The 13,168-nt window shown below is 51.1% G+C and overlaps 1 protein-coding gene across 3 annotated transcripts in view; it reads right to left on the bottom strand.

Annotated features, from left to right (window-relative positions):
• Positions 1-8,858, bottom strand: part of Npas1 (neuronal PAS domain protein 1) — a 21,014-nt gene extending 12,156 nt beyond the window's left edge. The window contains exons 1-3 of one of the 3 annotated variants that reach the window (XM_026786425.1): positions 8,583-8,858; positions 7,590-7,782; positions 6,691-6,926 (exon numbers count right to left, since the gene is read on the bottom strand). In XM_026786425.1, coding sequence (XP_026642226.1) covers positions 6,691-6,926; positions 7,590-7,711 — 358 coding nt within the window. In that variant the 5' untranslated portion in view covers positions 7,712-7,782; positions 8,583-8,858. The remainder of the gene's footprint in view (positions 1-6,690; positions 6,927-7,589; positions 7,783-8,582) is intronic. The other 2 variants (XM_005361051.3, XM_026786426.1) reach the window with 2 other exon arrangements.
• Between the last annotated feature and the right edge of the window lie 4,310 nt (positions 8,859-13,168).

Here is a 13,168-nt window from a genome sequence, read left to right as displayed (position 1 = left end):
CAGGCAGGAGTACAGTGTTTTTACTTACTCTCTCTTTTTTCAGTGCTGTGGATTGAACCCAGAGCTGTTCATGTAGGCAGATGCTGTCCCACTGAGCTACACCCCTAGCCCCTCACTGGGGGATTCTAGGCAGGGGCTCTACCATTGAGCCACACCCCAGTCCTCACTGGAGATTCTAGGCTGGGGCTCCTGCTGAGTTACATTCCTGCTGATATTTTTGTATAGTAGACCATGGCATAAAAGAGGGGAACTTTAGGAGATATGTTGAGGAGATGAAGACATATACAAAGAGAAGGAGAAACTCAGAATTTCAGAGACATAAATTCCACCAAGACATAGGCTGATTGACACAAGTTTTCCCCCTTAGGAGAACTGGGGTCCCAGACTTGGTGTTGATGGTTGGCAGACACACAGTGGTCCTGGATGCCATCCTAAGGACTCTATTGCTGCAAAAGCTGACACTCTCACCCGACCCAAGGTAGAACCAAATGCTGTGGGAGCACTGTCAGGGACCTTCCCTCTGCGAGGCGGAGGGCCTGGAGCCACTCTTTCCTCTTTGTACCTCAGTTTCCTCTTTCAGTGGCTTTGCTGGAGGGGTCTGAGCCCCTGGGCTGCCAAGCATCCAGCCAGTGTGATGGAGAAACATATAGAGTAAATAAAGGTGGGATTATTATTATTCCTAGGCAGGGACATGTCCCCACTTCTCCTCAGGACTCCCCAGTCCTCACTAGCCCAGGGATGCCTCCGCCCCCCACATCTGACCACTGTTCCTCCTGCTTCTTCCTTATCTGAACCTCCAGGAACAATAAGTGTAGGGGCTGATGGGGACCCCTCCCCTGAGACCCAGCTCCAGGCAGCCCCGTGACAGGCAGGAACAATGCCGCCTGCTAATTGTGGCAATTTTCCCCTGTCATTTTTGCTAATTCCTTCATTTTCCCTCTCTGCAGATCAGCCCGGGTCAGATCAAGCTGCTGCAATTAACGGCATTAATGGGTGCGCTGAGATGGGGGTGCCCGGGGGGAGAGCTTGGGGACCTGCTGTCCCCCCCACCCGTGCACAGGGCCCATCCCCTGTCACTAAGATCCCCAGGGTGTGCCTAGGATTGCTGATGGATGCCTTAGTATCCCGTTTCTGTCCCCCCAAACCTGACAGCTCTCCACTCCTCCTGCCTACAGCCCCCTCTCTATCCCCCAATGCAACAAGTGTCTCCCACCTTCACATCTGCCCTCCTGAAGTTCAAATCCCCTGGAACCACTCATTCACTTAAAAATTTGTCTTCACTTAATAAAGTCAACCAACACCGGGGGTGATGGCGGAAGACTAGGATGAATGAGGGGGAAGAAGTGGGGAGACCCACAGGCAGAGAGGGTAGGTTTGGAAAAGGAAGGACAGTTAAGACCCCTACCAAGTTTCAAGAGGTCCTCTCCTTTTCCTTTCTATGAGTCTCCTGTCTTGGGTTGTTTTTATGGCCTTCATGACTCTGGGGAGTGGAGAAGGGGGTCCCATCATTCCAGTGTCTGTTCTTATAGGACTAGATTGATGCCGAGCAGGGCCTCAACTTGCTCTGGAATTCTCTCTCTCTCTGAAACTAGGTTTCTCTGACCAGGCTGACCTCAAACTCCCAGAGATCTATTTGCCTTAGCTTCCCGATTGCTGGGATTAAACATGCTCTTCCTTCCTCCCCCCCCCCCACCTCTGAGTGTCTCAAGTAGCCCAGGCTAGCCTGGAGCTCACTATGTATCATTCTGTGTCCACTTCCTGGGTCCTGAGATTACAGGCCAACAGGGCGCCTGGTTTGTGCAATGCTGGGATGGACCCAGAGCCTCCGATGTGCTAGGCAAATGCTCTACCAACTAAGCCCCACCCCACCCAGCAGCCTCGCGCTAGGCAGTTCTGTGTGCAGGTCTGAGAGTTTCACCGACTCCACCAGTAGCAGGAGTCTAGCGAGAGGGTGAAATGGGTTTTGTACATCAAAGGTTACCGGGGCCACAGTCCTGGGTGCGAGTGACTAACACGTCACCTAAGGAGTGCTAGGGTACTGTGCCAGTCCGAACCACTCGGGAGCTTCCGGGTCCTCTCTCCTTCCTGCCTTCTTTCCCCAGCTCCTGTCTCAGTTCCTCCCCCACCTCCAGTCTCCTCACTGCTTCCTTCTGGTTCTTGCCTGCCTAGGGCCCTTGGCTCCTGTCGGGCTCTCTGCCTGGCCTTTCTCTGGAAGTCTCAGGTCAGTGGGCACGCCCTCCTGAAGCAGCATCCTACCTGTGGGAGTGGTCTCTGGTCAGCACACTCCGCCCCTCCCCCCAACCCTCCACTGACTTAGCTCAGTGGATGAGTGATTGGGGGAAAGGGCTGGGAAGATGGTTCAGTGGGTAAAGTGTGGAGAGACCTGAGTTCAAATCTCCAGAATTTATGTGACGTTGGATATAGTAATGAGCACCTGTAATTCCACACTCCTGCTGGGAAGTGAGAGATGGAGACTCCCAGGCAACCCTGGGTCTGCTAGCCCGGCCTACACAGCTCTGAAGAACAGACCTTATGTCAAAGGAGGAGGGAGGCAAGGACTGACCCCTCCATATGGGTACTACACACACACACACACACACACACACACACCTCTGACTTCCACATGGGCACCCCCCCACATGAATTGGAGAGATGATTCAGCAATTATAAACACATAGACTAAAAGAAAGAGAGAAAGAAAGAAAGAGAGAAAGAAAGAAAGAAAAGAAAAGAAAAGAAAAGAAAAGAAAAGAAAAGAAAAGAAAAACTGGGCAGAGATGGTTCACACCTTTAAAACCCAGCACGGGGGAGGCAGAGACTGGCGGATCTCTGAGTTCAAGGTCAGCCTGAAAAGAGTGAGTTCCAGGACAGTCAGCTATACATAGAGGAACTCTGTTCCAAAAAACAAAACAAACAAAACCCCAAAACCGCAGACTGCTCTTGCCGAGGACTCCATCTGGTCCCCAGCACCCAGCTTGGGAGGCTCACAACCATCTGTAACTTCAGCTGCAGGGGACCCAACCCCTCTAGCCTCTTCCAGCAGCTGCACACACGCGGCATACACAAACATGTGTAGTCACAAACACATACATATACTGTAGCCTTGGCTGTTCACTGCAGGAGCTCTGTAGACCAGGCTGGCCGTGAACTCACAGAGTTCCTCTTGCTCTCCTTCCTGAGTGCACCACCAACCTGGACATCACATACATTTTAATAAAAAGCTTTATTTTATTTTTTCAAATTATTAAACAACAATATTTACTTTTAATTATTAAATTATTGTTTAATAAAAAATACTAAAGGGAGCTGGAGAGATGACTCAGAGGTTGGGAGCATTGCCTGCTTTTCCAGAGATCCTGAGTTCGGTTCCCAGCAACCACATGGTGGCTCACAACCATCTGTAATGAGATATGGTGCCCTCTTCTGGCCTGTAGGCATACATACATACATACAGAATATTGTATACATAATAAGTAAATAAATAGAATAAATTAAAAAAATACTAAAAAATAAAAGCCAGGTGGTGGCGGCACACCCCTTTAATCCCAGCATTTAGGAGGCAGAGGCAGGCAGATCTCTGTGAGTTTGAGGCCAGCCTGGTTTACAAGAGCTAGTTCCAGGACAGGCTCCAAACTACAGAGAAACCCTGTCTCGAAAAACAAAACAAAACAAAAAAGTTGTAGCCCACATCTTTAATCTTTAATTCCTGTCATCTGGAGGCAGAAGTAGGTAGATCTCCGAGTTCAAGGCCACCCAGTCCATGCGTGGAGTTCTACGACAGTCAGGGTTAGTACTGTCCTAGATCCGGTCAGTAACAACGTCTGGCCCTGTTAGCTCCGCAGATAAAGGCACTTGTCATTAAGCCCAGCAACCTGAGTTTGTTCCTAAGGACCCATATGATAGAAAGAGAGAATCCACACCCGCAAACTGTCATCGTCCCTCCCATATAAGTGCGATAATCTCTTCCATATATGCACACTGAATAAAGAATTTAAACAGAGACTTGGGCAGAGAAAGAAAATGGAACAGGGGTGGTTCAGGGGTTAAAAAGCACTGGCTGCTTTTTCAGAGGACCTAGGTTCAATTCCTAGCATCTGCGTGGCAATTCGAATCTGTACCCCCAATTTCTGGCCTCCATGGATACCTGGTATAGGTGGTGTACAGAGACACATACCGGTAAAATATTCATACACATAAGATAAAAACCTTCACAGGGCGGTAGTGGCACACGCCTTTAATCCCAATACCCGGGAGGCAGAGGCAGGTGGATCTCTGGGAGTTCGAGGCCAGCCTGGTCTACAAGAGCAAGTTCCAGGACAGGCACCAGAGAAACCCTGTCTTGAAAAACAAAACAAAACAAACAAACAAACAAAAAGAAGAAGATAAATCTTTGGGTGACTTTATCTCTTAGGGCCTCAGTTTTCCAGGGCTATTTAATAGTCACAAAGGGCTTCCTGCCTAAGGTGTCTGCAGGCTGGCAGAGGCCTAAAGTTGGATTTTGTTGCCTTGAGTCAGGATGTTGAGCCACCCACGCACACTGCCTGAACCAGTTAGTTCTCATGTACAGGCGGGCATTGCTGAAGTAGCCAGAAAATGGCCAGGGAGCGGTGACTGGAGTGAGCCCTTCTCCCTCGGAGCCTCCCAATGCCCCTGCAAGTACTGGGGGGCTGGACACCTTCAGGGCTCTCTCAGTCCCCCACTTCCCCTCCCTGGGGCTCCAGGACAATAGACAAGATGTTTATCCCCGCCAGCGCACATGTTGTTCGCGGGTAATGACAGTAATCAGCCTTCCTAATGCCGCATTCTCTCAGCGCCAGTCAATTCGCCTAATTACCGCCTGGGAAGCCGGATTATTTAAATTTAAATGGTGATTTATTGCGGGGCTTAATCAATGCTATTTTCTCTCCCCCCCACCTTCTCCCTGGGCACTAGGGTAGGAAGGGAATAGGAGCCCTCCCCAACCCCACCCTAAGGACACCCAATTCTTCAGGTGGGAGGAGGGGCTTTTTCACCTGTGACCTCAGATAACACCTTCATTGCCCCGTAATAACAATTAAGCAGGGATATAGAAAATAAAATGATGAATATCTAGTACTTCTGTGGATCAATAACCACAGGTGGAAAGTAAGAAAAACAAGGTATTCATCTATATGTTGACATCTATGCAACATAGTCTACATTTTCACACATCATAGACTAGAATTTTCCTCCTCTTGCGTCTCATCTGCATCTCTGAGGCAGGGACTTTTTATTTCATTTCCCCCCTTCCTTCTAATTAGCCTATCTTTCTTGAGACAGGAGCTTATGTAGCCCAGGCTGACCTTAGGACTGACTCACTATGAAGAGCAGGACCTCCACCCACAGAGATCCGTCCACCTTTGCCTCTAGAGTGCGGGGATGAACGTGCCACCAGGCCTTGCCTTACTTGTGTTTGTAGCCTAGGCTGGCCTCATACTCCTGGTAATCCTCCTGTTGCAGCCTCAGGAGCACTGGAAGGATCCACCATCAATGCCGCACCCTGGCAGAGCAGGGACTTTGGTAGCATGCGGTTCCCGTTAGGTCCTGGGCACTCACAAAGGTATCACACATGAGGTTGACTCAGTCAATCAGCAACACAGACCACATCCCTAAGGCTGGCTTGGCTGTGCTGGGATCCAGGGGCCTTGAAGATGTTCATTGGTTTCCAGTCAGTCAGAAGGGACCAATTCTGATGGGCACTCCCACAGAAAGAGGGAGCCACCTACCTAGGACTGCAGAGCTATGGAGACGAGGGCTGGAGATGGCCACACAGCTGATACTTTCCCAATCATCCTCCCTCATCCTTCCTAGGCATACTGTTGGAATTTAGCCCCCAGAGCTCCAGTAGTCGCTTGGAGCTCTGCAGGCCCAGGTCGGGAGGCTCTGGGGACAGGAGGCTCTACAGCTCCTCTCAGAAGTGACATTATTGTCCTTTCTTTTGTGACAATATTAGTTCATCTCCCCTAATAAAATTAATAGCCTTAGCGGGACGGTGGTGGCGCACGCCTTTAATCCCAGCACTCGGGAGGCAGAGGCAGGCGGATCTCTGGGAGTTCGAGACCAGCCTGGTCTACAGAGCTAGTTCCAGGACAGGCTCCAAAGCCACAGAGAAACCCTGTCTCGAAAAAAAAAAAAAATTAATAGCCTTTGCTGCGTGACAGACACCTGTATTTCCAGGCTGATGGCAGACATCTGTATTCTCAGCATTGAAGAGATGGAGGGAGGAGGATCCTAAATTCAGGGCTAACCTCCACTACATATCAAATTTGAGGCCAGGTCAACCTACAGGAGACATTGAGTTATGGCGAATACTTTTAATCCCAGCGCTTGGCAGGCAGAAGCAGGTAGATCTCTGTGATGTGAAAGCCAGCCTGGTCTACATAGCAAGTTCCAGGCTAGCCTGAGCTACATAGTAAGACTCTATCTCATATAAACAGCAACAGCAATAACCTAGTGATCTGAATTGTTGCCAGGTTCTGACTTAGGTCAAAGGTTTGTAAAAATCACAACTTTTTGTCCCCTAGATAGCCTAAGTCACCAGTTAGCAACCCACAAAGGGTCTGGAGGACTCTCTAGGAGCTGAGCCAGGGAGGGTCTGGCTTTCTTAATCCTGTCCCCAAGGCTGAGGAGGTTGGCATGGGAGGATTTGGCAGCAAGAGCATGCGCACTCACCGAGGCCAGCCGGAGGCCCGACGGCTCGCAACCCCCAGGGCGGCGCCCCGAGCGCGGCGAAGCGACGCAGGCGGAGGTAAGTGACACTGAGACGCACGATGGACGCCTTGTCCAGTTGGCTGGAGATCGCACCGGGCAGAGGAAGCAGCTTAGCCAGCTCGAAGAACTCTAGATTTTCCTTCCCGCGCCGCCAGCGCGCTGCGTTGCGGGACTTTTCTTTGCGCTGCGCCTGCAGGCTGGGCGGGCGGCGTTGAGGAGGCGTCAGTGAGCGCCCCGGGCTCACGGTTCCCACACTTTAGGAAGTGGGACAGACCTGAGTGCCAGTTCTGGTTTTGGGGAAAGGGCCCTTATTTATTTAATAATAGCAATTGTTATTATTTTTATTATTGTGGTAGGGGTTGAACTCAGGGTTTTCAGCACTCTACCACTGAGCTCTCCGGCCTGTTTTTTTTTTTTTTTCTTTTTTGTTGAGACTGAGGTCTCACTACGTACACCAGGGTGGCCTTGAATTTACAGAGATTTGCTTGCCTCTGCCTCCGGAGTACCGAGACTAAAGACATGCGCAACCACACCCGGTTCTTGTTTTTGCTTTTTGAGGTACGTCTTTCTATTTTACCCTGGCTGGCCTTGAACTTGAGTCTCCCGCTTCACCTTACAGAGTGTTTGGGATGTCAGGCCGAAGGGCTCAGCTGGGGACAGAGTGAGAATGTCGGGGGTGAATTCGGAGGTGGGGGACTAAAAACCGAACTCCGGAGTAGGTGAGGGTGACAAAGTCTAGGCGCAGCAGGGTCAGGGCACTGACCTGGGTATGAATGCTCATCCGGAAAGCTGTGAAGTCCCCCCAACCCCTGCAGGCCTTCGGGGGCGAGGCCATGGTCAGGGCCATTAGATTTGCTCACCAGGGCCCTGGTGGGGCCTTGACCATTAGCCCGGGCAGGAAATCCCAGGGGACGCTGGCTCCACGGTCTCCCCCGCACTTGACTTCACCTCGGCCGCTGCTCCTGGGATAGGGGGTCGCCATCACGGCGGGGACTCGAGAATTCAGGCGCGAAGGAGTCGCAGGTGGGGCTCAGTCCCCTGGGGGAAGAATATCTAGGGAAAGTGAGGTGCGTGCCGGTCCCCAAGGGTCCAGCCAAGAACGGGCTTGGACGCGTGCCTCAGTTTCCCCTTCCTGGGAAGCCGCGCTTCCCACCCTGGCGCTCCGGGTGAGGACGTGCCCCGCCGCCGCCTCCCCCGCGCGGCCCGCCAGCGCGCCCGCCTCACGCCCGCGCCGGGCCGGCTCCCGCATACCAATGGGCGCACGCGGCGCGCATACGGATCGGACCGGCCCGCGCGCTGCGTGCCAAGCATGCCCAAGCTGCGCTCGGGGCGGGCGCCTCGCCAGGGCCCCGACGCTCCGGACTCCATACCCCCCAAAACTCCCAACCCCTCGGGGATCTGTCCCCCAAAGCCACCCCCAGTGTCCTACTCCCCAGGTCTGCAGCTGCACCCATTTCCTAGCCTGGGCTAAGGAGGTAGAGAGGACAGAGGGACCCCACCCCAAATCCTGCTCAGGAAGCATTCAAGCCCCTGGGGTGGCGCCACCTGACCCGGTTGCTAAATATCTTCAACCCACAACTTCCTCCCCAAAGACCAGGGCGTGAGACCCTGGCCCATGACACCGCTGGCCACTGTGACTCCAGTATGAACGCGACACTCGGGTCCAGGTGTTCTGGAATCCAGATCCCCTAGAACCAGGGACGTGTCCAACTGGCTCTTTCCTCTTCACGATTAGGTGTCCAGGCCGCTCATGTCCCCAGCATCCAGGTGGCTCCCAAGCCTCCCCAAAACGCGCTGACGTCTAGTACCCTGAACCTGTGTGACTGTGACCAGGACCCCCAACAACCACGCACCTTTCTCTGGATCTCGCCGGTACAAGCGTCCTGATGCCGTGGCCTCCAGGTCACCAGAGTCTAGGACCCCGCATCCCAGAAGGACCCAGGGGTCCCGTTCCCTCCTGCCAAGCCTTCAGGCGTCCCACACCCGCAGGGCTCCCGACCGGGTTACCTGGCCGCGGGGTGGGCTCGGGGCGCGGCGTGGGGCCGGCCGGGTGACGTGGAGGGGCAGCTCCATAGACCCTGGGGCGCACGGGCTAGGGCACCCGGCTCTCGGCGCCCACGGCGGCCTCGCAGACTTGGAGACCACGGACAGCGGCGGCGAGGGGCGGTGCCTGTGTTCGCCCCACCCACAGAGGCCCCGCCCAACGCCGGCCCGCGTGCCTCTGCCAGATGGATAGTTCCCATTCCCGTGTCCGTCTGGCCCGGCGTGTCTGAGTGGTCTCACCCCACGACCATATCAGGCAGGTCGAGTCTCAAGCTCCTCCACCCTGGAGTCCCACCACGATCGTCATCCGCAAAGGATGGAGCCCCTCAGCAGCCCCTGGGGACCTTGGGGGCAACCAGCACCGTGGTTCAGTCGGAGTGTCCCTGCTAGAGACATGAATCCAGGCCTTTAACGATCTCCCTTCCCAGGAGAAAATTACAGGATGCCAGTCTTCATTCAGAGTATGACCTGGCGGGTACCAGCCCTGTCCCCAACCCAGGTCTTAGTTGTTAAGGGAACTCAACAGTTCAGAGCCCCCTGAGATCTTGCCTCTATGGCTCCCTATTGGAACTAGAACCCCAACCTGTGGGCGCCCAACTTCATAACTGAGAACAGAGCCAGGGTGTGGTGGCACTCATTTGTTAACCTCAGCATTTGGGACAGTGAGGCAGGAGGATTAAGTTGGAGGAAAGCCTGGACTATGGAATGAGTTCCAGTCTCGTCCAGTCTGGGATTCAGAGTGAGACCCTGTCCCAAAATTAATAAAAACAAAGGAGTAGCTAGGCTGGGAGAATGGCTTAGTGGGTAAAGCTTGCCAGGGAAGCGTGAGGACCTGAGTTCAAATCCCCAGAATTCACATAAAGTCACACTCGGTGGTCTACTTCTATAATCCCAGGACTCCTGAAGGGCATAGCAAGAGATCCCTAGGAGCTGGGGGTGGGAGCTCAGCTAGTCTGGTTCCACAGCAAGGCACTGTTTCAAACAAGGTAGAAAGGGAAGGAACTCCATATGAGATTGCCCTCTGACCCCACATGTGCTGGAACTGTGGCATGCATGTGAGTACACACACATACACCAATGGCTCATTTTATTTATTTATTTACTTACTTATTTATTTATTATGTATACAATATTCTGTCTGTGTGTATGCCTGCAGGCCAGAAGAGGGCACCAGACCCCATTACAGATGGTTATGAGCCACCATGTGGTTGCTGGGAATTGAACTCAGGACCTTTGGAAGAGCAGGCAATGCTCTTAACCTCTGAGCCATTTCTCCAGCCCCTCATTTTTTATTTTTGAGACAGGGCTTCTCTGTGTAGCTTTGGAGCCTGGCCTGGCCTGGAACTCACTCTGTAGCCCAAGGTGGAACTCACAGAGACCTGCCTGCTAAGTGCTGGGACTAAAGGCGTGTGCCACCATACCCGCTTTGTACACAGATTAGTTCTAAAGAGGGTGGGACTGGCAAGATGGCTCTGCGGGTAAAGTACTTGCCACCAGGCCAGATGATGTGTTGATTCCCCTGGACTCACATGGTGGAAGAGAAGAACCAACTCCCCAAGTTGTCCTAAGGTTGTACCTCATGTTGGCAGCTGACCTTGGTAGTGTGAGCGTTACTCAGGTGGTGCTGGTTTTGAAGGCCTGAAGGGGTTATGGAGAGCAGCTGAGGCCTGGCACTGTGAGAGGCCAGGGGGTCATTGGTGCAGGTGCAGCCTCAGCGGCAGTACAAGGCCCAGGACTGACGGGGTCATGCAGAGAAGTTGAAGTTTGAGGATATGAAGAGAGCCTAGGAGAGGCTATTTGTAAAAATGCAGCTAGGTTGTCATAGATCACCCCAATATTCTGGAGATGCCAGCACCATGGGGTGACCACCAAGAACAGCAGCAGCAGTGGAGCAGAGTCAGATGGAGCCTAGGAGTCAGCTGTGCCTGCTGCAGAGGGCGGAGCCAGAGAAGTGACCAAGCCCCTTGGGAGGGTCCCAGAAGATTGTGAATGGATCCTGGGCATTGGCCATTGAGTTATCAATAATACACAGTGCAATAATGAACAATGTTTTGTTGAAGCAATACAAAACACCAAGACAGGGAGGAAAGGGTTTATTTCAGTTTATGGTTGTAATATACCATGAAGAGAAGTTAGGGCAGGAACTGAAGCAGAGGCTGTGGAGGCTTGCCAAGCCTGTCTTCTTATAAAGCCGAGGAACATCTGTCTGGTGGTGACACCGCCCATGGTGGGATGGGTATCCCCACATCAGTCATTAGCCAACAGGCCAGTCTAAGGGAGGTGCTTTTGAGACAGGGTTCCTTTGTTTGTTTCTTATTTAATTATTGTATTATGTATGCTGCAGACCAGAAGAGGGCATGCGACCCCCTTTACAGATGGTTGTGAACTCAGGACTTCTGGAAGAGCAGCCAGTGCTCTTAACCTCTGAGCCATCTCTCCAGTCAAGAGACAGAGTTTCTCTGTGTAACAGTCCTGGCTGTCCTGGAACTCTCTCTGTAGACCAGGTTGGCCTCAAACTCACAGAGATCCACCTGCCTCTGCCTCCCGAGGGTTGGGATTAAAGACGTGCACCACCGTCCAGCATCTTCTGGATAACCCTAGCTTGTGTTAAGTTGATAAAAAAAACTACCCAGGACACCCAGGCTGGCCTCAAATTTGGTGTAGCTGAGGTCATCACCTTGAACTTCTGCTCCTCTTGTCACCTACCAATGGTGTTGGTCTTTCAGTGCTGGGGGAATTGAACCCAGGGCTTGTGCATGTTAGGCAAGCGCTCTACCAACTGAGCTATGCTACCATTTCCTAGGCAGCTTATGATCAGGCACAAACACACAGATCTCACTAATAGTTTGACTGTGGGTGTTCAAACTCTGTCAGAGCAAGGAACAAAAGGGCTAGAACTCAAGCCATCGTCAGGCTTGCCCACTGTGCGTGCACTTTCAACTGACTGTGCCATCTCACCAGGCCACCTGTGGAATTTTCTTCAGGCTGCTTCTATAGATCATAGGAAACACAGGGGAGGGACACTAGTCCACCGGAGCATGTGACTCAGGGAGGTCTTGCCCTTTGCCCCCATTCCCAAAAAACAAAGAGGGAAAATTGAACGGGATAATAGGTAGATTAGTGTGTACTTACTTACACTACTACTACTAATAATTTACTATGAGTAAATATTTACAAGAGTAAATACTTGTGAGCTATTATTTATGAGCAATTTATTGGTATAGATTCTTGTATAGTGATACAAATTCAAATTATATTTGTCGTATTGAATATGCTCCTATTTCTGTTTGCAATGTTTGTACACCTATGCAAAGTTATTTTGTCAAATTTTATGCATGAATGTTTCTACCTTTGTTTAAGACAATTTATATATTGATACAATTTTTAGGATATATTTATCATATTGCATTATATATTTCTCTCGGATCAAGATACTTGTACATTGTTTACATTTTGAGGTCATTGTCCTCATTTACTGCACAGTTGTTTGAAGATTGTTTAATATCTCTGATATGAAGTCTTTTTAAGTTATATAGGTATTTTTTTTTTCTGAGACAAGGTTTTTCTGTAGCTTTGGAGCCTGTCCTGGAACTAGGTCTTGTAGACCAGGCTGGCCTTGAACACACAGAGATCCGCCTGTCTCTGCCTCTCAAGTGCTGGAATTAAAGTATGCACCACCACCACTGCCCAACACAGGTATTAAGTATTATAGGTCAATAACCATTTATGTTTGTTATACTCAAGTCAAACTAATCAGGTTCTTTAGATACATAGAGATTACATTCTGCATAGATACATAATCTTCAACCACTTCAAAGATTTGTAGAACATGGCATTTAAATAACTTAGGGTTCTGTTGACCTGAGACACAATTGCTACTGGTAGCACTGATCTATTCCCGAAAGAATGTTGAGCACCAAAGACACTCCATTCGGAGCTTGTTTTCTTCTTGTTACAACAGGCCTTTGGGCAAGAAACTGCCCATGCTTTGACCACTGACAAAGTACATGGTGTCCGGACTGGACAAGCAGGACACAAGAAAAAAGATGTCAAATCTTGCCAAAGACAGGGTGAGATGGTTCTGAAAGATTTCCTGCCTCTGAAAATGATCTGTCAGTTACTCTAGGCCTTAGCCAAAGTTGGTTGCTCCAATGTTGCAAATGAAACTTTGGGTGATTGGTCAGGTAGCCAGTTGTCTCTGTCATATACTGCATACTTTGGAAGCTGCTTGATTGCACTTTCTGCCTACTCAAGTAATATTATTTCCCTTCTCAGGCCTTTGATGGGGTTAAAGATTAGACAGTCAGCTGGGCGGTGGTGGCGCACGCCTTTAATCCCAGCACTCGGGAGGCAGAGGCAGGCGGATCTCTGTGAGTTCGAGACCAGCCTGGTCTAC

Source organism: Microtus ochrogaster, linkage group LG4, assembly GCF_000317375.1.
Source record: "Microtus ochrogaster isolate Prairie Vole_2 linkage group LG4, MicOch1.0, whole genome shotgun sequence".
Classification (NCBI taxonomy): Eukaryota; Metazoa; Chordata; class Mammalia; order Rodentia; family Cricetidae; genus Microtus; species Microtus ochrogaster.
This window is presented reverse-complemented; position numbering and strand designations above follow the sequence as displayed.